The 26,995-nt window shown below is 43.8% G+C and overlaps 1 protein-coding gene across 3 annotated transcripts in view; it reads right to left on the bottom strand.

Annotated features, from left to right (window-relative positions):
- Window positions 1–7,107: 7,107 nt before the first annotated feature.
- The window catches only part of tle5 (TLE family member 5, transcriptional modulator), a 41,189-nt gene continuing 21,301 nt past the window's right edge, over window positions 7,108–26,995 (bottom strand). Inside the window, exons 4-7 of one of the 3 annotated variants that reach the window (XM_084547709.1) lie at window positions 22,666–22,710; window positions 13,392–13,454; window positions 12,540–12,614; window positions 7,108–11,218 (exon numbers count right to left, since the gene is read on the bottom strand). In XM_084547709.1, the coding sequence (XP_084403835.1) occupies window positions 10,991–11,218; window positions 12,540–12,614; window positions 13,392–13,454; window positions 22,666–22,710 (411 nt within the window). In that variant the 3' untranslated portion in view covers window positions 7,108–10,990. The remainder of the gene's footprint in view (window positions 11,219–12,539; window positions 12,615–13,391; window positions 13,455–22,665; window positions 22,711–26,995) is intronic. The other 2 variants (XM_084547710.1, XM_084547711.1) reach the window with 2 other exon arrangements.

The raw sequence follows: 26,995 nt of genomic DNA, 5'->3' as shown, positions 1-26,995 counted from the left end.
TCCCCCACCACCCCCGGGACGCGGTTGAAGCTCTGCCGGAGGTGGGAGTTGAAGACCATGTTGACAGGTTCCTCCACCAGGCGTTCCCAGCAGACCCTCACTACTCGTTTGGGCCTACCAGGTCTGCGAGGCGTCTTCCCCTGCCATCTGATCCAACTCACCACCAGGTGGTGATCAGTTGACAGCTCTGCTCCTCTCTTTACCCGAGTGTCCAGAACATACGGTCGCAGGTCAGATGATACGACTACAAAGTCAATCATCGACCTACGACCTAGGCCGTCATGGTGCCAAGAGCACCGATGAACAACCTTATGTTCGAACATGGTGTTAGTTATGGACAAACTGCGACTCGCACAGAAGTCCAATAACTGAACACCACTCGGGTTCAGATCAGGCAGGCCGTTCCTCCCAATCACGCCCCTCCAGGTCACGCTGTCATTGCCCACATGAGCGTTGAAGTCTCCCAGCACGACAATGGAGTCCCCAGTCGGGGCGCCATCCAGCGTCCGTCCTAGGGACTCCAAAAAGGGCGGGTACTCTGAACTGCTGTTTGGCGCATATGCGCAGAAAACAGTCAGGACCCGTTCCCCGACCCGAAGGCGCAGGGAAGCAACCCTTTCGTCCACCCGGGAGAACCCCAACGTACAGGCCGATAGTCCAGGGGCAAGCAAAAAGCCCACCCCGGCCTTCCGCCTCTCACCCGGAGCAACTCCAGCAAAGAAGAGGGTCCAACCCCTCTCGAGGACTTGGGTTCCAGAGCCGACGCTATGTGTCGAGGTGAGGCCGACTATATCTAGTCGATAGCGCTCAACCTCTTCCACAAGCTCCGGTTCCTTCCCCGCCAGAGAGGTGACGTTCCATGTTCCGAAAGCCAGCTTCCATAACCGAGGATCAGACCGCCAAGGCCCCCGCCTTGGTCTGCTGCCCAATCCCCATTGCACCGGACCTTTCATATTCCTCCTGCGGGTGGTGGGCCTACAGGGAGGTGAGCCCATGTCTCCCGTTCGGGCTGGGCCCGGCCGGACCCCATGGGCGAAAGCCCGGACACCAGGCGCTCGCCCACGAGCCCCAGCCCCAGGCCTGGCTCCAGGGTGGGGCCCCGGTAACCCTCCGGGCCGGGTACACGTTCTCCTCTTGGTCTTCTTCATGAAAGGTCATCTGAACCGTTCTTTGTCTGGCCCTTCGCCTAAGACCAGTCTGCCTTGGGAGACCCTACCAGGGGCAAATTGCCCCGGACAGCATAGCTCCTAGGGTCATTAGGACACTCAAACTCCTCCACCACGATAAGGTGACGGTTCAAGGAGGAGCCCTTCACATTGTGCGTGTGGAAATGTTCTTACTTTCAAAATTAAACATAGCCCTGAGTTCTACTGTTGTTTTTCTTTGATCTGATTTCACCAAATGTTTAAGTCATCGCCGATCCGACCACGTTTCTACAATCTCCTTAGATGTTTACTCTGCCATGTAAATGATTTGACCCTTCTCAAACAGACTAACATCTTTCCCATGACCACAGGATGTGTCTTTCAACATGGTTGTTTAAGAAATGAAAAGCTACTCATTGAATCAGTTGGGGTTAAATAACTTGTTGCCAGCTGAAAGATAATCTCCCATACAGTAATTATCCTATTTGCTTAGTTAAATCCAGGTGGCGACTTTTCTTTGGGTCGGGCAGTGTAGTTCTGTTTTGTATGTTTTGAACAAACCAAATGTTAGCTGTGGTCCGTCTTCATACGGAGCATACTGAGTAATGGATAGGGCGATGAGTCAAACAGTAAGACAGGGCGGGACATGAAGGAAGAAACTAAAAAAAAAGAGGGGTGAGAGGAACAGAAAAGGAGAGAAGAGGCAAATTTATAAGAAGACAAAACTGTGAGAGGAAGCTACAGGTTAGTAAGGTCAACGAAGGAGAGAAGAGGACGGAGAGGAAGAGAAAGCTTGTTTATATCTCGTATGACTCCATTAAACTTCGAATAGTCTCTCATCTCTCTTCGTGCTGCACACACACAGACGTATCAGCAGGCCTCAGACACAGCACACACAAAGAATCACGCGTGCGCACGTGCAAACGCTCTCAAAACTCTCGCACACATGCATGTATGTGCTTCACTGCCGTAAACAAACCCACAAACCCACTGAGAACGGTGCGTGTGTGTGTGAGAGTTTGAAATGGGGAACTGTACTGAGAGAAGACAAGATTAGAAAAGCAGGCCAAGAGATGGTTTCCCAGGGTGCATCTCTGGAAGCATCTGTATTAGACCGAGCTGTGTCAACAGTGACTGTTCCTCCAGCTGAGGCTGAGAGAGAGGGAAGGAGAGAGAGAGAGGGAAAGAACTTTATTTCTCTTTGTGTGTTTGCTTCTTTCCATCTCTGAGTGTGCCTGACAGACACACAGAGAACAACAGATCACTCTGAATGCAGCAGAGGGGAAAAAAGGCTAAGATAAATAGAGGAAGCCTTTGAAGGGGAAAAGAGAGAACATTTTTATATATAAAAGACTCACAAAGTGGCAGGAATGAGGAAAGAGGGGGGGGGGGGAGAACGCCGGCGACGGAGGAGAGGGACAGATGGATGGATGGATGAAGGGACGTGCGGCGGGTTAGAGGATGGAGATGCGGCAGACGGAGATTGACAGCCTCCTTTTCTGGGGACGGATGAATAAACTGGCACAGCGGGGTGGGAGTTGGGGGAGAGAGAGAGAGAGAGAGAGACAGAGAGAGAGAAAAGATGGAGAAAAGGAGAGAGAGATGGAGGAGGGGAGGTAATGAGAGATAGGGTACGTCTCCGTAATCAAGCCGTACAGGAGAGCTGGAACGAGGGAGCGAGGAGGAAAGACGAGTGGGTTCTGAATGAGTCAATCATGATTAATCAAGATGCTTCTCTCCATCTCTCTCTCTCTCTCTCTTTCCATCTCTCCTTTCGCTCATACTCATCATCATACACGCAGACGTTTGTTTTCCAGTGCAGGCTCCGTGCATTCCCATCAGCGCTGAGTACACACAGAGAGGAGATGAATTCAAAGAAGTGGCTCCCAAACTTGTTGGCTCGCGAGCCATTCAGCCGGGACTCGATTAACCCACTCACGTATGATGCATTATGATGTAAATGTAAAGCCTTAATGTTTCTGCTTTGACTTTGCAACCCCCCCACAACAATGAAGCACCAATCTGAAGCACAGCAGGGAGCGACAATACCTCCTTTTCAAATGCCTCGTGAAGAGCAGCGTAGGCAGCAAGTGACAGCATCACTCTCAGACAGGAAAAGAGTAAATACACAGCCATAAGGAAAAACGTGCATTTGTGTAGCGGTGATATTAAACAAGAAGAAGAAGAAGAAGAAGAAGTAGGCGGCGGTCTGTGGTTTTCAGGAAGCTGGCCCTTTGTGTCCGATTTGTGTTGATGTTCACCAAGCACAGGCTTGAATGGCTGTTTCCTGACGCAGCCATCCTACTACGCACGAGCCAGTCGTTCATTTCCCGTCGCACGGTTTGATTCCCGCGCACAGAACGGCCCTGTTTGCGGCGCCGCTTCCGTCCTCTGTGGGAATCGAAAACGAGGCGCGACCGGGCTCTCGCCTGGCTGCGGCTCGCATTGTGTCCGAGGACATTTGCACGAATTTTTTGAGCCTTTTCCAAACTTTCTCCCCGGCTGGAGTGTCGCTGGGCTCCTTTTCAATTCTCCGAGGCTCAGCGGGCGGCACTGGCCTGCAACTCCGAATCTAATTGACAATAGGGGCCCAGTGCTGTCACTGCTTTTAACTTGAGCTGAGCGTGGAAACACAGAAACCTGAAACTTTCTTCCTCTGCCATGAATTGCTTCATCCGACATATTTTTAAGGGCACGAAAAGGTCGACAAATACTGCGCTTTCGTTCATTCGTTCGTCTTCTGCAGCCGCTTGTCCTCTGCAGGGTCGTGGAGGGGCTAGAGCCTATCCCAGCCGTCATCGGACGAGAGGCGGGGTAGACCCTGGACAGGTTGCCAGTCTACTCACGTGCACACCTACGACCAATTTCACCAATTAACCTAACAAGCATGTCTCTGGACAGTGGGAGGAAGCCAGAGTACCTGGAGAGAACCCACGCAGACACAGGGAGAACAACGCAAACTCCACACAATTGAACCCAGAGCCTTCTTGCTGTGAGGCATCAGTGCTAACCGCCCCATACTGTGCCTTAATTTTTGCAATTTTGCGCATCAAAGATCGCTCAAAAGGAAATAATCATTGTCGGCGTCAGTTCATTCTGGTCAAATTCAACTGAAGCATCAGCTTTATGTTGTGTGCCTCTCTTATGCGCTCCATAGAACAACCCTCTCCTCCTCTGCTGCTGCATAGCTGCTTGTGAGGAGCATGTGAATCCTCAGACAGAAAGAGGGGGGAAGAAATAGGGCACTTTCATATTTATTTAAGTGTCAGATCCAGAACTGTCTGTAGGGAGAGAGAGGAAGGGAGGAAGAAGGGCTGCAACCACAGGAACTCGGAGGGTTCACAAGCCCTCTCTCTCCCTCTCTCTCCTGTTTCTCTGAACACACACACACTCAATGCACTCATCTGGCTGCACGGACACACAGGGGAAAGGCAAACAGAGGGTGAGAGTGACAGAGAAGGTAAGAAAAAGAAAGTGAGAGGAGAGAGAGGAGGAAATGAGCCAAGAATGCGCTGTCATTCACGCTGACAAAAAAAAAAAAAGATCATCCACACAGTGATGTGTGTGTGTGTGTGTGTGTGGAAGAGGTGTGCAAATGCAGCAAGCCAAGTTGTGTCTCGTAGCCAACAGACACGGCGTCTAAATGAGGATTATGTGCAGGTGTTGAGGAGGTCGCGATCCAGTCCCAGATATGTCGCATCGGTTCTGGGTACACGCAGTGCAGAATAGATAAGGCCTCATCAGCGCAGCCCAAAGAACAGGAAGCCCCCCCCCCTCCAGCGCGACACACAAACACTGAAGCACGTTTGAGAATACCTCAGAGCAATTACCTGCCCTTTCACCTCGGATGACAGGTGCTGGGGAGCGTAAATCAACACTTCCTCCTTGTGGATCCGACGCGAACTACAGGCACCCTCAGGCGGTCCGAAGACACCGGATCCTGTTTGAATTCATCCTTCGCTTCTGTATTTACCTAAAAAGAAAAACACCAGGAAAAGCACTGAAAGTGGACTAACAGATGCAAGATGAGTCATTCGGCCGGCGTGTGTGTGGAGAGAAGACCTGCGTTTGTTATGATGAATAACAGCTTCCACGAGACAGACAACACCCTGCATGGAAAATTACTGGAACTTGATAAATCCAGACCAGATGTATATGACACCAGTCAGCCATGCTGGGCTCACTACTGGTGTCAGCCTCTGGTCCCGTTTACATCTGTAACGGCTCCTTCTTTTAATCAGCGCTTCATAATGAATTAATATCCGAATCAGTTGTTTTTCACGTCTGGTCTGATTAACTAAAAAGAACTGAACATTTTCCAAAGAATATGTTTCTTGTTAAAAGTATTCTTTATGCACATAAATTCTTAAACTTTCAAATTAGCATGGAGAAGACGTCATGTGAGGGCACAGGAAAAAAAAAAAAACGGCTATTCAATGGGAACATCGTCTGCTGGAAAGTGTCTCACAATCAACACCTTTAGGACAGAACGTGATGAGACTGTTTTAGATTTTTTTTTTTCCTGGTTGTCTTTGGGTTCCAGTCACTTCCTGTGGCTTCAAACATATTCACTAGTTGCGTCTCTTCTCACAGTCAAAGCTGTCTTAACTGTGTCCGTTATGTCCTGGAGATGCAATTTAAGGGTGGAGAACTTACTGCAAACTCTACATGTTGCTAATTGATATTTGACTAAAAGACAGATTTAGTTGGACACTAAAAACCAGAACGAACATCACAATCAAAGATGATTTTTTTTTTTTTTTTTTATCAAGGATGTTCTTTGAGGTGAATATTAAAAAAAAAGTAAACACACAAAATGCCCTCAAGGCAATTACTTAACTGTTTTTTGAGCATGAAAATGATAAAACAGCAACCTGATCTAGGTTGATCTATATAACAAGAAAAATAAAATGTTAATTCATGACTTAAAGATGAATTACCGTTTTTTTTTTACAACCTGGACCTTATTTCTGGCATAAAATACGATCATTTACTCACCCATATAACTTGTCATTTGGAGTCGTTCGGACGATATTTAGATCAGCATATATCCATATAGTGGGAGTGACTGGGGCACCGAAACGCAGCCTCTAAATAACACATTATCTGCCGTGAAACTTGTTCATTTCACCAATATTTTGTTATCTATTCGCGGACGTGCAGCTCAACGAGCTCCTCATCCGTATACTCTGTCTCAAAACAGTAAGGACGTCCATCATAAACAAAGTCGTCGTCCACAACCTCAGAATTGGAAAAATATTCAGCCATGTTGCAAAAAAAAAAAAAAAAAGGCTGGCAAATTACAGGTAAACAAGTCGACTGTCGCGGCGCTCAGAGATGACTGGGAATATCACTAGCGTATCATAACAAAATATTGGTGAAATGAATGAGTTTCGTGGCAGATAATGTGTTATTTAGAGGCTGTGTTTCGGTGCCCCAGTCACTCCCACTATATGGATATACGCGGATGTAAATATTGTCCAAATGACTCAAAATGATACCAAAGTTATATGGGTGAGTAAACGATCGTATTTTATGCCAGAAATAAGGTCCAGGTCGTAAAAAAACGGTAATTCCCCTTCAAGGCTGAAAAGTGTTGACTGTGACAGATCAATGGCCAAGTTTCCCATCTGTAAGTTTATACCTGGAGACAAACAGGAACAAAGAGCCTAAAAGGGAATTAAACTAAATTTACTTGCTGTGCTAAATAATGAGTTTAAACATGTAAAAGCAGCGTTGCTCACCCTTTAATCTGGACCTCCTGCTTGGCAAATGAACCCAGTAAAAGTAACCAGAGGGACTAAAAACATGAGGACATGTGTGCCTCTTGCCAAGAACTGAAAATAATAAAACTCTGTTCCTGGAATTAAACGTGTTGCTAGTTAGTAACTCAGTCACAGCTTTGTCAACCACCCATCCCTGTGAGGATTCAAATTAAAAACAAGTCAGAGGCGCAGAGAAGTCTTTCATGATTTGATTGACTTTATTTGTAAGGCACCAGAAGTCCTTCCTTACTGCAGAACATTTCATATTATTTATAGTAAATGTTTGTTGTACTTTTTTTTTTTTAATAGTTTTTTTGTTTGTTTAAATGAAGCTATGATTTCAGACACAAAACTTTTTTTTTTTTTTTGTTTTTGCCAAAGTACACACTTTTAGGTTTTACATTATACACAAAATAAGTATTTAAAAAAAGACCTTTACAAAGCTCAAAACGCTTACAATGCTTCACGCCATGAGGGCAAAAAGTTGGGGAGGTGGGATGTGGCACGGGAGAAAAAAGGGGGATGGGGGAGGGAGGATGGGGGGGGGGGGGTCAGAGAAGAGGAAAAAGGGGTCAAAGGTCAACATACTGCAGTTTCCCCCCTGGTGTCACATCGGCTTTGTAACGCAACAGCACAAGAATCATCCAGGACAGACAAGATGCAGCCATATACACATAAAGCTTTCTATGTATAACTGTATACAGAGGCGAGCACCTCCAACTACTTGAACAAATACATAGAATTTCATTTGTATGTTTATAACGTCAGCTTTGTAAGTCTCCTTCTAGTTCATATTGATTAATATTTAAAAACGAAGGGGAGGAAAAAAAACAAGTGCATTGATCACAAAAATTTCAGATCAAACATTCTTTAAAAAAAAAAAAAAAAAACAAGTCTCCACTAGAAAGAAATCAATCTCAGTTCCCCCCGCAGTCATGCATTGATGTGTGTCTGAGTGTGTGTGTTTTGCTTTGTCTACACGTTCTGCGTATCACTACGACGAGTACAGTGTGTAGCTAGATACATACGGTATGTGGCTAGATGGGAGGACGACGTGCCGCGAGCTTTAATTCACAAGCAGGATAGCAGGTTAGCTTTAGTTGCAGCGCGAACAGCGACGCGTTTCATCTGCTCTGTCGTCGACCACCTGTACAACTGTTTATACACACCTTCTTTATGTATTCACATACAACAAAGGGCGTCGCTGAAGGAGCCCATGCTGTCCCCAGTTTATCGTTTTTGGACGTTTAGAACGTAGTTATTTTTGAAATCCCCTCATATGCTAACCGTTAGCGTAAGCGTGCACGTGAATCCGCCGTTTTGTGAGCAAATGTCTTAAGGTGACTTCAGCAAAAAAATGTGCTTGATCATCATTTAGATTTTTTCTTTTTTTTTTTATCCCCAAGTGAAAGGAGCGTGTATTCTAGGTGGTGAAATCAGAGAAGGCAAAGTTAAGTTCACAACTGGAATTGAAATGTGTCTCGAGCCACCAGTTAGGACTGGATCTCTGTACGTAAATAAGCACAAACATCATCTGAAGAGCAGAAGAACAATGTTTAAACCTAGCGCTGTAAAGAACTATATGTGCATTTGAGGACATGATACAAATTGTGGGACTGAATGACTTGTTAAAGCCTCGCTCACTCAGTGAAAGTGCACGTCAAGTTATCTCTGCCATTATGTTTGTTATTTAGAGACCTGCACAAATCTCAGATTCTAACTCGCAACCTTGAAGCGTCCATCCACAGAGTAATGTCACTGCTGCGCTGTTTGTGGTTATGTCGGTACGTTTTTTTACGATGGGATTACAGTTAGTCTACTCCTTTTTTCAATGTTTGTAACCACAAGGACAAAATATTTTAAAAGGCTCTCCATACTAACAACACTTTAGGTGCTTTTGCCGAAGAAGTGGTTTTGTGTTTTTTGTTTCTAAATCTATGAAGCAAAACTCTGCTTATGCAAGAGGACGTCATCTGAGTAGGTGGTCCATCAATGTGGCCGGGACGCATTGTGTTTTTTTACACCGCTGTCGCAATCACAAGTGACCCGGACCACCTCCAAACGTGGCGATCAGATCTCAAATGCATCCTTAAAGCATATGGGAGTGAGTTCACTCTTGCTCAATAAACTAGCCACGTGAGATGGGACCCCTCAGGACACATGTTAATGCCAGGTGTGAACGGCACCAATGTGGCCAGAGGTTTAATTACCGACAAGGTGACCCTCACTGGAAAAGTATAAGCTGGAAAAGTTTTGTCTCAACTTTTTAGAAAGCAGACGTTTAACGGCAGCTGACGCGTTAAAGTCCCTTCCACACCCATGGTCCAAACACACACACAGGTTTCACTTATGTAGCCTCATTTGGCCTCTTCATAGGACAGTGTTCTTCCATTTTGAACAAAGGATTAATTCTCCTCTGGACGCCGAACTGACTAACCTGTGTGACTTGTGTGGGGGTGAATTCCAGGCTGAGGGGGAGTTCTTCTTCCCGCTCATGCTCAGTCACTGAGTTTTCCAACTCAGCGATGTGCGTAGGTGTTAAATTACCTGTTTAATGTAGCATTAATCTGATATGTGACAGACGTGTACGTGCACAATGAACGATTATGTACCATATTTTTGCTTTATGCGGGAACAGAGTTGTTCTTGCATAATCTACCACTTAAGAGAGCAAAAGTAGACCATTGCTCAAGGACTGATCACAACCGTTCCTGGGACTGACCGCATGCAGATTAATGTCCCAGCCTAGCGTCTGTATATTAGGTTTGTACACTCAGAGTGGATAAATAAGCCGTTCCCCTTGCGACACAGCCTGCACTGTGTCACCGTCCTCGGGTCTGAAACTGAGCGAGGAGGATTCTTCAAAGACAGACGCTGCCCTCTGCTGTCAAACGCTAACCATGCACACTCCCGCCCCTCAGTGCCTGCTCTAATATTAGTGCACATTAAAAGATGAAAAAGGTGGTTGGAGGGTATAAAGGAGAAAAAGTGAAGCGACATCACTTCTTTTTCTACCTCATTTCTGTTTAATGACGCCTTTCAGTTAAGGTTTGTGTGGATTTAACCACCGTACCTCACAGGGTCAAGGCAAGGATTGTAGATAAGGTGGATTACTTACTAAGGAGGGTTTTCTATCTAGTCTGACAGCTTGAAGTTTGCTCTAAGAGGGTGCTTTTCACTATATAAACTTACGTTTGTACACAAAATCTTTAGTTTGTCGACTGGGGATGTCTTTTGTTCTATAGTCCAAGTTTTTGGTTTGGATGTGAGCGGAGCTTTACTTGTTAGTTTGTGTCTTTAGCCAGGGCATTAGGGCACTATAGAAATAAGTCTGTGATGTGTAACAATCCACTCAGAGCCCACTTTCAGCTTGACGTGGATGCATGCAATCTGAAACGCCATGAAATATCAACACTGCTGATCTCCAAGATCTTTATCTCAGGAACATGAAGTCTGCAGGAATCCTGTGTTATGTCTGACAAGTTTTACAGCCTGCCAACAAATCCCTGTGTTTAACAGTTAGCCTGTTTTAACACCTACCATTCAGTCTCACAGATCAGTCCTGCCTAACAAGGACCTGCGTAGAACAGAGGCAAAAGGCTGGGAGAGAGTGGGAGGGAAACAAGGAGCCAGGGAGAAAAAAAACAAAACAAACTAAACAGGAGCAAGGAGTGAGAGGCGGGGCAACAGGAAGGCAGGAAGGAACAGAAAGTAGTCTTGATTAAAAAATAAAAAATAAACTGGAAAATGTAGCTTAATCGCATACCAAAAAAAAAAAAAAAAACATTTCAGGAAAAGACACCAGATTCATAAGGGGGAGGCAGTCTCAAGGTGAAAAAGAAATGTGGATACAGAAACAACCCAAGTATGGTAGATATGAAGATATTAAGTGGCAGGTGTCAAAGCTCTCCCAATAGTGGGATTGTTAGGGGTCTGAAGCTGGAGCTGTGGAGATGGGACTGAAGGCCATGTTAGGTAAGGTCAAAGAGAGGGAGACCAGGGGAGAGGCTGTAGGCCTAGGGGGCGCGGATCTGGGCATTCAGGTCTATGGATAAAAACAGAGCTGAATGGGGACACCATCTAATCAGACTTGTCGCCGTCCTCCTCGCGGTGGCTGTCGACGCCGTCACGTGACGCTTTCTCCTCCTTGGCCAGCTGGGCTTGGGAGGCCAGCAGAGAGGAGAGGGAGAAGAGACCGGAAGAGGTGGTGACAGCGGGGAGTGTTGGCTGGCTCAGGCCCAGCGGCAGGGGGGTCATGGGCAGGGCTAGACCCTGGAGCTGAGACAGCTGGTGAGCCTGGAGCTGCTGCTGCATGGAAGACAATCAGACACAACTTAGACACCGCATAGACCCAGCACACAAATCACTGCAGACAATATAGGAAATTCAAATCCTGCAAAACACAGAGCTATTATAAATTGCCAGCCATGATTAATATATAACCCCTGAGGCTCAGCGTTAATAGTTCAGGAACAATAGGATAGATGGTGTGCACATATCATAGCTGAAATACATGCTCAGTAGGAGATGGAAAGTCTGCAGCACACATGACTTATTTATAATAGATGCAGTTTTCAATATATATAACTATAAGAAAACAAGTGCAGGAGGAGAGAGAGTGGACAGAGGACAGACAAGGTCCAAAATATTATATAAAATATTCATAAAACTACCATGGGACACACATGATTTTCATTTTAATATACAGAAAGACACACTGTTACTGCCAGCCCTTTGCTTTTTTATCACTCCCTCAACAAGATGACACGTCAGTGGGCTGATTTTTATGACAGTCCTGACTGACTTCTCATAAACACCTCGCTCCTGCTACACCTACAAGGCACTTTATGTTCAGAGCCGGACTTCATGGGTTCTCCAAGTATACATGATATAAGTGAGAAAGTGGAGAAAACAGAGCGGTGCCCCGTACTGAGAAAAACATCTAGACACACCAGCATCCTCAGAATCTAAAGCAGTAGACACAAAGACAAAAGCAAGGCGCCTCCTCGCAACATGAATCACAGTGATCGAGTGGCTAGGCTAGCCAACGCTAGACACGTAGTAAAATGATGTAGTGGCTAGGCTAGCTAATACTAAACCTCCACCAAAATGATGGAGTAGCTAAGCTAGCGAACACAAGGCGGCTAATGATAAATTGTAGCTGGTTAACGTTAAAGCCGCAGATATAAAGGATTGCAGCTAGCTGGCTAGGGCCCAAACTGTAGTTATTCAGTAATTTAGCTAGCAAGCTAAAGTTAATGATCTATAACTGCTCCAAAGTAGTGGGCGGCAGAGAGATTTAGCACATAAATAGGATTATAGGACAGCAATTTAAAACGTACATTTAACTGATTTTACAGATGAAAACCAGTTCCTTAATCACTGATTCTTGCCAAGTCTGCAAAAACACGATGTGGAAGAGGAAATTATACCGTAATGATATCATCTGGACCGAAAACCTGCACAGACCTGCACCTGCGATAACGCACTAAGCCTTTCTCGCAAACAATAAGCCAATAAATACAGGTCATTAAAGAAAACAATAGAATTGATCACACCGATCAATATTTGGACGTTACTAGCCATCATCAGACCCCTGGGCATGCCTGGGTAGGCTGGAACACCGTACCCTTATGATGGAGTTCATCTCTGGGGGGGTGACCTGCTTGGCCCTCTCTATGGCTGCCAGGACCTGCTGCTGGTGCTGCAGACAGGGGAGGGAAAGAGGGAGGGAGGGAGGGAGAGAGGGATGAAGACAAGAGGAGCAAAGTGAGGGAGACAATAAAGGCGAGACAGAAACAAGGGGAGGAGAGTTTTGGGGGGAGAGAGGTGGAGAGGTTAGATCAATATCAACAGTCCCAACAGAGACCCGACAACGCTCTATGGTGATGCACATCCCCCTCTGGTCATTTAGCTATTCATCCAGCCATATATACACACACACACACTCACACACATACACAAAAGCCTCGTGTGACACTGGCGGATGGATGGTCGGCTGGTGTGCTGTAATGGGTGGAGGTCAACCCCCTGGTGGGCAGATAAGAGCGGGGCTTATCTGAATCACACAACCATTTATTACAGTGGCACACAAACACACACATGTATAAAGGGAAAGGAGAGTGGGATGGAAGAGAGGGAGGGGAGGGGAGGGGTGGAGGCTGTGAAGAGGGGAGGGGGAAGGGAGAACAGCGAGGAAGGGACGGATTGAATATGGCAGAGGGGAATAAAGGGGGGGGGGGGGGGGCAGGGTGAAAGTGGAAAGGAAGACAGGAAGCAAGTGATGATGAATGACGGGAGGAGAGAGGAGGGATGCTGGGACAGGGGTCACAGAGGGGGAGAGGTAATGAGGCGGGAATGAGGGTGATCTCATTCCAGGATGTAAGGAATAGTGCCGAGGGTCAGAGGGTTAGTGACGTCTTTGTGGCGGTGTGTGTGTCTGTCGGAAAGAGTGTGTGTGTGTGTGTGTGTGAGAGATTACCTCCTGAGACAGGTAGGGGAGGACTTGTGCACAGATCCCGTTCAATCTCTTCACTATCTCAGCCTGTGGAAGGAGACGTTTTGTTACTATTCAACGTTTTTCCAGAGAAACAACAAATAAACAAGTCACTCAGCATCTTTAGTCTACCCTGTCTGGTTTGTACCCTGTTAAACTGGTCAGACATGAACTGTTTTATTCCTAAAAACAGTCTAAATCTGGGTACTGCCTTCTTAGTTAATGGCACTTCAACAAAAAATAATTAGCATCTGTTGGGGACGACTTGCAGACGATCGCTCAGTTGGTGGTCTTTGCTTGAAACAGGGTGGTTCGTGTATGAGTGACTCAAAATAAAATATGGTGCACATGTTCCTCATACTGAAGTGAAGTAATATGTCATGCGTTGTAGCAGCGTTGCTCACTGGTGTGTTTTTAAAAGCCCACAGTGAAACCGCTTGGGCAAAAATGACTCGCACAATATGGCCGGGGGGCAGGGGGGGTGGAGGGGCCGGATAAAAAAGTGTGGGAGTGAGAATGATCAACGTTTCAACAGCAGCGGAGCACGAATGTGTTGATTATACAGTGTTCTGTCAAACATTTCACCATCAGTAACTTCCTGTGTCAATATTCTCATTGTTGCGGCGTGAAAATAGCAACACAAGCCATCTACGTTTCATCAAACCGTACAATCTTGTTATTTCACCCGAGTTGAATGTTTCCCATTAAAATGAATGAGAAGCTGATTGCATCATCTGTCCACAGGTGTTTTCTCATAGACCTCTTCTCAAAGCTGTGTGGACGTGTGGACAAGCTGTGACAGGATGCTAGTTGGGGTTTCAGAGCGCAATCCCCACAATGCGTTTCTCACAGATGCCACTTTGACATATCGCAGCAGGAAGCGCGCATGATGCCTGATCCATCTGCTTCAGTTTCAGGGTCCTGCTATTGTTCATACCAGTTTACTCGGTCACAATTGGAAACACATGATTGGAACAAAGGTGTCGTTAATGTGATCGGTACCACATCTGGCAGGTCTGGCAATAAAAAGGTAAAAATGGTGAGAGTATTGTGTGGACCAAAGAAAACCTGAAACAACTAGGGGCAGTCAGCCTTGTAGGAAAGCTCTGAAACACGTTCACCTCACATATTAATTATGGTTTGCTAATAAGACGCAACACGAAGTCTCCTCCTCACATACTGTATTTGTTTAAACTCATGTGATCATATGATTAGTTGTACATATGGCTGCCAGTATAAAGCCTGTCACTTCAACTCAAAGGTAAAGATAAAGACTCACAAATCTTGACAACAATTTTCTCTGAATTTATTATAAAGCCTTGTTTGGTGTAAACTGCAGACCTGTCTTATCCTCTGGATGGACTGCAACTCCATTGTTGCAGCCATGGTGACACTTGTTTTAAAGTCTGGATGATCTGCTGAGAGTTGGAGGCTCAACCAGAACCTGCAGCAGGTGGGGAACTGGTTCCTGCGCCGCTACGACAAGCTTACAGAGGATCCGATTAAGTGCGTCTGTGACGACAGCCGACTAGCGCTGCCAGCTGCAGACCAAAGACACTGGAGTTGGAATCCATCTCCAGGATGAAAGACTTGTTGGAGAAGCAGCCGAGTGGCGGGTAGAGCCGTGGTCTGTGGCCTACGACTATACTTTCAAAATAAGACACGTAAATACAGCGCCTTTAGTTTGATGACACAATCGGTCCCTTTCCTTTGAAAAGTGGATTATATGCCACATATATTAAGTTCACCATCTCCTATGACTTTTCAGAATAGCTCCACCTATTTCACCTTGCCTTGAAGTCTGTTGTTCATCTTTGCTGGTATGTAGCTACATAAATAGCTACAACAATGGACGTCTACAGCAGAGAGGAATACACCAGGCTTTGGCTACAAAATCAAAATCTGCTAGTAGGATCAACTCGTTGTTTTAATGATTTTTTTTCAGGGTTATTCTTGACAAGAGAAAATATCCAGACTTATCTTTTAAACCCTGATTAAATGTGAATTGTCTTTCAGTGATTCCAGCCACACTCATCAGTATGGGAAACATCTGCTATGACCTTCCCAAACTGGGGCAAAGATATCTTACAGCGCACTCACATACGTATATATCAGACATAGCAGAATCCCTTTATTCACCTCATTAATTAAGTTGCTTGTACTTAATAATCTTTCAAAAAAACTCAGGGACACAATTGCACAGGCACACACACACAATCACACACATACACACTGCTCTCTTTCATGCCATGCACATTCCCTATCTTTCTCACATGCAGGTCTATTATCACATTTGGTTGGTAATCATCCAATCCGTCTGAGATATGCAAAGCAGCAGTAATTGTGTTAGAGCCTAATTCGTGGCGAGATGAGGAGAGAGGGCCCTCCTAACAGTCATTAGGCATGCAGAGCACAGTTCCCCATCAAGCGCTTCACTCCTATCCGCTCATCATTACACATACAATCTCCCTGACATCTCTAAAATGTCTCTCTAAAACGTCTCTGTGGGACTCGCTCCACGCTAACTATGTCTCTTCCTCTTTTTCAGCACCCTTTACTCCATCTCTTGTTTTTTTTTTTTCCTCCCCCCAACCCAGCTGCTGTCTCTTCTTTTATCTGTGTTCTCTATCATCTTTTCTTCACTCGCACATTTTTCTATGTGAATGCCGCTCGCTCTCGAGTCCATTTTTACATTTTACTCTGCCTGTATCTAGCTTTCCTGAAGTAGCGCTGAAGCACTTATTCACTGACATAAGCATTGTACGTGTGCAAAGCAAAACCTATATAATATAAACCTGAGCTTTAAGACGTGGCCAATACATCAAACGGCTGTAGACTGCATTGTTTGAGGTGTCTCTGTGACTTTTTCGCTTTTCTATTTGAATAATATTTTGTAATTTTATAAGGCAAAAGATAAAGCAAACCCAGAGACAAAAATGTGCTTGAGCTGATTTAAAATGCGTTTCGAGGAAGTATGGGGGACAGCATAAACAATCCTAACACTACACAGACTTCCTCAGAGTGACCTGGTTTTGCAGCTGCAGGAGCTTCACTATCTGAGACGTGGTGTGGAAATAGTTCCCTGCCGAGAATAGAAAGTTAAGATTTCAATCATCTTGTAAACATATCAAATACATTTCAGATCAAAAAGGCGCACATTTTCTGCACGTTTAAAAGCCACAACTGAATCAGAATCACATGTAGATTGGGCAGAAATGGGATTTAATTGAGAACATTTAGTCAAATATTGTTCTTAAGAACATTTCTTTTGGTACTGAAGTGTATTAACCGATAAGACTCCCTTCCACTGCTCAGATTTTCTCTGGGTGCTCCCGCTTCCTAACACAAGCAATTGGCGATTCTGAATTAGTTGTAGGTATACGATGTGAATGAGAATGAATATTTTTCTCTGTGTTAGTCCTGTGATGGACTGGTGACTAGTCCAGAGTGTTTCCAACCTCTTGACCAACGTCGGCTGGCTCCAGCTCAACCCACACATACTGTACATACTGCATGGTGTCAGGATTGCACGACTAAACTTAAAGGAAGAAAGACACTGTGAAAAAAAACACAGCAGAACAGGAAAAAAACAAAAAACAAAAAGCATCCAGCAACAATACAGCTCCATTCAACATATTCCCAGTTCAATCCACAACTCAACCGTGCTTCTCCTCACCAAGACAAAACAGAGAGATGCAGAGAGAGACGCACAAGAGAAGAGAGAGAGCATGAACAGACAGAGTGGAGAGGCATTTTTTGAATTGAGTAGGACAGAGTGACCAAGAGGGAGCAATTGAATGGGGTGAGAGTGTGAGAGAGAAAGAAAGAGAGGGAAATAGAGACAGAGGTGGAAAGAGGAGGAGGAGGAGGAGGAGGAGGAGAGAGGGGAGACTGGCTCTGCACAATAGGCCTAGACATGAATGCTCCTCGACACTCGTTTCCACACATCCCCTTCAATTTCAACTCTCTAATGGAACTAGCGACTCTGCGCACCCACTCACACTGTGCACAAAGAAAGACACAGGGATAGCAGGAGCACACATGAACAATAACTCACAACCGCTTACGAACATGTGCCAGTAACGCACGCGCGCACAAAAACACAAGCATATGCACTGACAGAGGGGGGGCACGTGCGCACACACACACACACACAGACAGACACCAAAAAAATCGTGCAGGGCTCAACCCACACACTGACATTTAAAAAAAATAAAAAAAAAATAAAAAATGCAGACAGCCAGTACAAAAGTACATGAGCAAATGCACAATATCACAGGCACACAAAGACACACACACACACACGCATATATAGAACGCATACACAACCCCACTTGTGCCTGTGAATTTCATCCCTGTGAGATAAAGGAAAAAGGTGCGATAAACTGCGCACACGGAAGAGTTTGTGTGGGTGCGTAGCGTATATGCGAAGGTCTTTAAATCATGGAGGCTGCTACTTCTGTCTGTGTATATGTGTGTGTGTGTGCGTCCATTTCTCAAAGCATATTCCCTTCTTCCAATATGGCTGTCAGCATGCGCCGTCAATCATAAGACAGTGTGTGTGTGTTTGTGTGTGTGGACGGGCAGCGCCAGACAAGGTCACCGATAAGGTCTGGCCCTTTGGAGACCCATCGCTCTCTCCCTCCTACAGGCTGAGCATAAATTACTCCCCCAGCTTCAGCCACACAAACTGATGTATGGACGCCAGCTTCTCACTCCTCCTATGCCTGAACAGAGGCGGTACGGTCCCGTTTCAATTTGAAAACAGTCCCTTCTTTATTCAAATCCACACATTTTGGTATTTCTTATTGTTCTTTTTTTTCCTTTAGACTTATATTTATGTTTATTGCGCATACCTCCAAGGCAAATCCCTTGTATGTGTTAGCATGCGTGGCAATAAATACGATTCTGAAGCAACAACAATGACAGACTGGTAGTCCTTGAGACTTTTTTAGTCGGTGATTTTGAAATTGCTCTCCACACCACTAATGGAGAGCAAAATTTAGAAGACAAAAAAACAAGAAGTTGCTTTGCTTTTGTACATTAATGTTAGATGGAGGCTTTGTTTGTGACTGTGAAAACAAATTATTATGAAATAACTTATTTTTGGCTCCTGCTGATCTCTTCATAGCACGTTGAACAGACTTATCGCCTGCTAGACAATGAAACGATGTTTCACTCAGATTTGTCTTTGTCTTTGTCCTAGCGATGTCACATTCATTGTGGTATTTACTGCCGTTTGCCATAGCAAACTGACAAAACTGTTAAATATTTCAACAGTAACATAAAGCTAAAAGTGACTATCTTGAGTATTTCCATTTCAATAAATGTAAGTTAAATCACTAGCTATCGCTGCATAAGGTAACACAGTGGTGACAGAGCCTATAGCCTTGATGGAAGTGTTGCAATATTTATATTTTTGCATTTTTATAAAAGACATTTGTGGCGACATTCCCAGAAAATGCTGAATTAAGTTAGTTTTAAGCACATATCTGGACATAAATGCAGAATGCTAACTCATTATCATAATTTTATGATTACGATTGAATTAGTACTAATCAGATTGCAGCTAATGCCAACTGAAAATTTTTAAGTGCCACAGCTTGTTGTAGATGTGGAGTTGGATCATCTCATCACCTTCTTCCGAGGTGCACAGAGAAAGGAAAATGGTACGAAGTGGTCAAAACTAGGGATGCACCGATCCGACTTTTTCAGTCCCGATACCGATACCGATGCCTGGGCTTTGTATATCTGTCGATACCCGATACCGATCCGATACCGTTGAATTAATATAATAAACTGCATACCTTCCACCTTATACCTTCCTTCCACCATGTAGAAGAATCTAAAGGCACCAGACTTTCCTAACTAAGACAAAATAACATAGATGTAATGTATTGAATACTTATTTATTTGTTATTTGAACAATTGTGCATCCAAATTGAAAATAAAATGTAATCAAACTTCTTAAAATAAATTTAAATAAATAAAATGTAGTAGTAGAAACAAAACAGTAATCAAAACAAGTTACCAAACACTGTAAACATGTAAAACATACCGTATTTTCCGCACTATAGGGCGCACTGGATTATAAGGCGCTCTGTCAATGAATGGTCTATTTTCGATCTTTTTTCATATATAAGGCGCACCGGACTATGGGAATGGCTAGGCGCTACGTCATCATGCCCAAAAAAGCCACTTCCGTGTCCATTCGCTAATATTCTAACGGTTACGGTGCTCTGTCAAACTGGACTACAACGGCATTAAAATGGTGCAGATCTCTTATGACCGATTTCCCCTCGACGAAAAAGAGAAGAAGAGATGGCTGAGGTTACGGTAAGTTGGATCTCAAATGATGAACATTAACAAAAATAATAATAACAACCGGCTAGCGATTACTAGCGAGCTAACGTTACTAGCTTACTGTTATTTTGATTAGACTATACCCAATTATTTCACATTTAAACACAATATCTAAATAAATAATAATACATTTAAATACCACCAGCCATCTCATCTTCAGCAGAATTTACATGCACAAAACTATCCTGTTTTATTCTTATCTAATGTATGTTGGGAAAGTTACTAGCGAGCTAACGTTAGTTACTAGTAGTACCTAGCTAGTAACGTTAGCTCGCTAGTAATCGCTAGCCGGTTATTATTCTTATTTTTGTTATTAATGTTCATTATTTGAGATCCAACTTACCGTATCAACTTCTTCTCTTTTTCGTCGAGGGGAAATCGGTAATAAGAGATCGTTTTGTTCACGTCCTTTCTGTTATTGCAACACGGGACACAGCACTGCACCATTTTAATGCCGTTTATTTTAACTATTTCGTGTATTGAATTGCGTTTTATTTTAAACAATTTGTACGGTGACCTTGAGTGTCGTGAAAGGCGCCTATAAATAAAATGTATTATTATTATTGTTATTATATTATATATTATTATAGTTCAGTTTGACGTATATACAGTCAATGAGTTTGACAGAGCACCGTAAGCGTTAGAATATTAGCGAATGGACACGGAAGTGGCTTTTTTGGACATGATGACGTCACACTAGCCATTCCCATAAGGCGCATTAAGAGAGCCGAAGTCCCGCCCCCTCTACTTCCGGGTTATGGGACCTATCTTTTGAAAAAATATGAACGGCAGTCTATGGCGAAAGATAAATTATTTTCTGGTCCCGATCGACTTGTGCCTTGGATTATACATATGTTGTTTTTCAGAATAAAAAATGATTTTACATGTCAAGAATGTCACAGTTTGTCGCCAGATAGTTAAGTAAAACGCTATGGAAAATACGTAATTAAACGAACTACAAGTCCCGCATGCTGGCGCGTACAGAACCGACCAAAACTCCCTTCGTGTAACTACAGCTCTCGACATGACCCGATTTATAATGATTTTCACCTCGTTTAATGCTTCTGCCTTCGTCCTGCATTGCTGAGCATTGCTCCGTGATTCTCCTGACTACGGTACCCGTACTGCTGCAAGCGGTGCGGCTTTGAGCGCCGTGTACGACACAAAATCGCTTCGAGGTCAGTAAGCACAACCAGAATGAATTCATATATAAAGCGCTCCGGATTATAAGGCGCACTGTCGTTTTTTGAGAAAATTAAAGGCTTTTAAGTGCGCCTTATAGTGCGGAAAATACGGTATATTAAGTGCAAAGTACTGCAGGAATTCAAAATACAAAAGCAGCTGAACCTGAGAATATAACCCGTGAAATGCCTCCACACACCCGACTCTTTCGCTCGCTCCATGTTAAACGCTCCAGCTCGTTCTTCTTCTTCTTCTTCTGTTTAATGGCGGATCATATCTTTACGACATACCGCCACCTACTGGACTACTACAGGATCTCCAACTCGTTCCACCATGCTGCTAACGAATGACGAAGGATTTGCTGCGACGGAGGAAAAAAAGAAAAGAAAAGAAAAGGAAACTGGATCGGCCCGTGGATCGGTTAATTTTACCGATACCCGATCCAGCTATTTTTTTCAATATCGGGGCCGATACCCGATACCAATATCGGATCGGTGCATCCCTAGTCAAAACAACCATGATGACCCTGATGAAGACCGCAGGCTGAAACCTAATAAAGTTCCTCCATATACTACAAATGATAGTGATGTTCTGACCACTTTCTACTGCAGCAGCTTCCCATTAAAGCATTTAACGGCCAAAACACAAGCTGGCGTTAAACATTCATTAAAATGTTTCTACAAAACAAGTCATTTTTTGGTATTTTCTGACAATCAGTCCATTTAAAATGTTGCACAGAGTAACTGAAGAAGAAGGGAGAAGCCATAGTGACACCTCTAACTTTTCAGCAACGTAACCAACTTCATTCATTTTGCAGACTCATTTCTTTTGCCACCACCACATCAACCAGTACTGAAATGTTCAAGATCACCACTTGATTATTGAGAATTGTGTCGACGAGGTAACCTTCAGAAAATCACTGGACCTTTGACTAAACTCCATATCATATTCGTAGCTATTCAATTCAATTCAATTTTATTTATATAGCGACAATAACAATACAAATTGTCACAAGACGCTTTACAAAAACCCGGCCTGAAACCCCCAGAGCAAGCCTCATGGCGACGGTGGCAAGGAAAAACTCCCTTTTAACAGGAAGAAACCTTGAGCAGAACCCAGCTCATATGGAGGGACCCATCTGCCTAAGGCCAGCCGGGTACAGACAGAAAAAACTATTGCTTTATGTGTGAAAGGAAACGTAAGTCTGATTCCCCTCTCCTCATTACTGGATGGTCTTTGGAAATAAACAGTTATATATGACTTGAAAAAGACCACATATAACAAAAGGGGAAGGATACCGGAGACGGCTGTGTTTGCAGAAAATACTGGATTGAATACTTCTTTTGCTGTATACAAAATGTCAACAGAACATGTAGGCCTATGGAAAATGTACCTTTCACTATTTCATTTTACAGAACCTTTCATGGCCTACAGGAGCGCCTATAGGACGAGGACGACAGACCAAAAACCTTCACTAACAACAGCAGCACAGACATCTTATCACACACACAATACAAGATTGCAATGTTTATTTTTTTGTGTTGTAGCCACGCGTGCCCCTCAGTTTGAATACAGCCAGGAAAAGGCATCCTCCTGTGTTCCAATCTTTTTTTTTTGCATAAGCAATCTGCTATAGTCCTAGAACAGTTTTACATATTATGTGATGGGAATAAAAAAAAAAAAAGATCTCTCAGAAGACTAAATATAGTCTTACCTGTTTGTGCATCTCAATATTGAGCCCGTAGGACATCTCATAGTACTAGAAAGAGAGAGAGAGAGAGGGGAAAAAAGTTAACAACACAACAGGCAACACCGGTTTCAGAAACTCCATGCGAACATTTATCATACCCAACTTGACTTAGATTACACTGGAATGGGAAAAAGGACTAAAATTAAATTTTTCGGCTGAGATGCTTCAAGAGTCTAAAGTCTGGACCCCGTTTTCCAAAAGCATCTTAAGCTAAGATGATCATACAATCCCCTTAGCTTAAGAGGTGTAACAGCATTGCAGCTGAAGGAGTTCTTAGAAATACTAGAAGGTCAGCGAATGCCTCCCAACAATTCACAAATGTTAAGGAATTCATAACGACACATATCAGACGTCATATGATCCCAGATTCTGATTCGGCAAATGCCAGAATGTTCCCACTCAAAAATGCGCCAACGTGTATAGCCACCTACAAAGTAAAGACAAGACACATTTCCACAAACAGGAAGAGAGAAAACGAGACACAGTACAGAAAGAGCCTCTGTTGTGTGTGTGTGGGGGGGTGTGTGTGCGTGGGGGTGTGTGTGCGTGTGTGTACTGAGTGTTAATGAGAGGGCCACCTTCTAGGCGTCAACCCTGTTAATCACCCACTCTGTCTGCAGGGGGACTGGCTCTGTCACTGGAAAACAAACAACACACGGATCTCTCTCTCACTCACACACACGCGCACACACACATTTATGTCACTGGCTTTCTCTCGCTCTCACACACACACACACACACACCATTGTTGTTTTCTCTTCAAGCACACACTGACACCACCTTGTAGTGAATGCACGCACATACACTGATCTCACACACACTATATTTTTCTCCGTAGTTGCTCGTGCCCACGCGGAAGCTCCCTAAAGTAATTACAGCGCTGGGGAAATGGAGGTGCTGCCACTAGCTGGGGGGTGGAGCAACCTGATATGCTATTAGAGGAGAGGAGGAGTGGGGGGGGAAGGGGGGGAGGGAGGGGGGTTGTTGTGGGGATACAAGACTGGGCCTGCCACTGATGGAGTGGAAGTGCGATTGAAAGTGCGCGTGTGCACGCACATGGTGTGTCTGTGTGTGCATGGTGGATTGTGTGTGTCTAAATTAAAGTGAGTGGAGGAGGGTTCAACAATATTGCATTCATAGTTCAATTTTATGGCAACGTTTGGAGCTGAAGTAGAGGGTGGTTGAAACTGCAGAACATCAGTCCACTTGTGTGTTCATGCACAGTTTGATTACAACCAGAATAAAGTCTGGTTTGTACTGATCTGGCAGCTTATCATGGACTAAATTGGGGCTGTCACATTTTTAAAAAATTAAAAACAACACGTAATCTGTTAAATTTACCAAAAGATCAATGAATCTGAACATTTTGAAAACTATAGGCTATAATTCAAATTGCTGGTTCTTGTTCATAGTCTAACGTAATGATTGTGTATTAGATCAAAGAGTTAATATAATCCCTATATTTCAAAAGCAGCCATAACTCTGTGTGTTTAATTTGAATCTACATAAAGAATAGCAGGTACTCAAGAAATTTTGTAAACACATCATTGAGTGTGGTTGACTGGGCTGTATTTTATCAGGTCTCCTTTCATGACAAACGTTTCCTGACGGCAGCTAGGGGAAGAAAAAAAAAATAGACATTCTCCTTTTCAAGTAGCTAAGCATGTCATATGGTGTCATAGCAACAGAAACCCCATCCCTTGTACGTCTTCTAGAACAGTGGTTCTCAACTGGTCTGGCTTCGGGACACACCGTCACCCCTTAATGACAAGCCGCGTCCCAAATCAAAGAAAATTTTCCGCTTCTCAAATTTATTGAATGAAAAGATTATGCAGTTTGAACCTGAGATAGTAGAATAAAATATCACAGTATGAAAACACACACAAAAAAACAAATGTGATGATAAACCAAAACGACCTAGAGAGGGAACTATTCCCTTTTATGCTCAATTAGCTGCATTTTAATTAAAACCAAAACTCTTCAGCCTTTTTTAACAGACTCAACAGTGCTTTCATGCACAAACAAGAAATAAAAAAGTCCAACTACTGAGAAGTAGTTTCAAAAAGACGTTCAAAAAGACGTTTCGCCATGCTAAAGTAGCATATGTAAACAAAGCTTGTGGATCTTCTTCTATGGTGTGAAACGGCAGGTGTAACCCGCCACCTACTGCCACCTACTGCCACCTACCGTTTAGGAGTGTGACACTGTTTTTTGTTTTTTTTGCCCAGGTAAAGGCCCGCAACCCATTGAAAACAGGCCTGCGACCCACTTTTGGGTCGCGACCCACCAGTTGTGAATCACTGTCCTAGAACATTCCTAAACCAACGTCCTGACATACACTTGAGTGGAGATGTGAGGAGCCAGGGATTGCCTTCTGTTTTTCAGGAGTTACTCAACTATTTGTGTTACTTTTCATATGTAAAACCAAATGCAACAATATCAATAATATCAACTTTGTGATTTTATGTCTCTTTTTTTAACAGTATCACGTTGCGTAGTTGGACAGCATGACTTAAGAAGTAGTTCTGAGAGACAAAACATGGCCTTTGGCCATTTAAAGGAATTTGAGGGTCTTGTGCTGCATGCATGACGAGGTCAACATTTAAGTGGATAAATCCGACACTGTCTAACAGTGCTTGAAAACCTAAACAGCTGTAAGGTATTTCACTTCTCAGTAAACTACAAACTAATCAGTGCACATATCAAACACTAATGAAACCCTTCCACTTTCCTTTCATTACTTTGTGTTGATAATATCAGCCTGTAGGCAATAGAAACATCCTGCTAAATATTTTTTTCCTGACCATCAAAGGAAACATGAAACTTTGCATGGTTTCCCAAACTAACAAACGGCCAACTATTAAGTCAACTATTAAGTATACTCTGGATAATTCACATGAATTAACTAAAAAGCAAAGGAAAACAAATACGGTGAAAAGGTTATATACTAAAACACGTATTACCATTCATCTCTTCATCATCAGTGAGTCTGAGTGTTTATGTGCATGGCTGCTACAAAGGTTGAAAACGCCAGAGTATGTGAAACTGTATCTTCCGACACACAGAAGCAGTGTGCATGTGTGCTGCCGGGCTGATGGTGGAGAGAGCGGTGCGGCGGCGCAGATTAGATGAGATTAAAGCCAGTCAGAGGATCAATTAGAGGCAAAACATCAGACAGCTACACTGCTATGGCCAGCAACAATGAGATTAGCCCCGAGGTGGAGCAGAGAGCAGGCGAGCACATTTGTGTGTGAAAGTATACGTATGTCTGGAGAGAGAGAGAGAACGAGAGAGAGAGAGAGAGAGAGAGAGAGAGAGAGGGAGAGAGAGAGAGAGAGAAAGAGAGAGAGAGAGAGATGGGGAAAACGGGGAATAAAGCGAAAAACGAAGAACGAAGAACCAATTCTGATTTATTTCTACTATGGTCTAATTTTTGAGACATCATACCACTGTCCAAATCAAGTTAATCGGGTTGGTTGCACCGCAGTTTAAGGGTAAACCAACATGTCCTTCAAATAAGCTACAACATATATTTTCTGTAATTGACAACAGAACAATACCGAGAATTTTCATGTCCCATTAGGAGGGTGACATTGATTGTACTGAAACCATTACAAATCACTGTTAGGAAAATAAGTGTCTTACGATCTGTCAGCACTACAAAAGTCAGTTTTGTTTTGCCCAGCTATGCCAACCTCCTCCAACCGTGGACTATGTGGCCCTAATTATAACATTTCTCATCTTCCTTTGTTCCCGACGGCATTGGAATTGTTTCTACGCCCGAGGAGAAAACCGACACCTGAACATAAACAAACGTTCAGCATTTGCTGATACAACCAGTGCCTACATCTCAGTGTAATTGTGTTTGCATAAGAAGAATTAGCTCACAGATACACATTAGGTCACAGAGAGAGAGAGAGTTCATCCTTAATTTAGGATGAACTCTCTCTCCATTAAAGAACTGTGTAGCTGCAATCTGGATGAAAACAAATGTGAGCTAATGTTTGGTAAGTGGAGCATCATTTGAAACAGCACATTTCCCCCACTATACAAAGCATCCAGTCAGTTCTGATCAGGAAGAAAATAACCGGCAGCAGTCTTGTCAGTGTGGATGATGCTGGATATTTAAAGTATCGAGGAAAGACAGATGTTTCAAGATATTGATAGTGTTTCTAGTGTTTTACAGACATTAACAGCTAGAACTGTTGTTGTCTTTCTGCATCAAAGGAAGCCACGCTTTGCACAGTTACTTCCTCTTGACCATGACTCCTTTTGTTGCAAGTTTCCAGCTGCA

This window comes from Chelon labrosus, assembly GCF_963514085.1.
Source record: "Chelon labrosus genome assembly, chromosome: 7".
In the NCBI taxonomy this organism is placed as follows: Eukaryota; Metazoa; Chordata; class Actinopteri; order Mugiliformes; family Mugilidae; genus Chelon; species Chelon labrosus.
The sequence above is the reverse complement of the archived record's forward strand: the minus strand, read 5'-3'. Positions and strand labels throughout refer to the sequence as shown.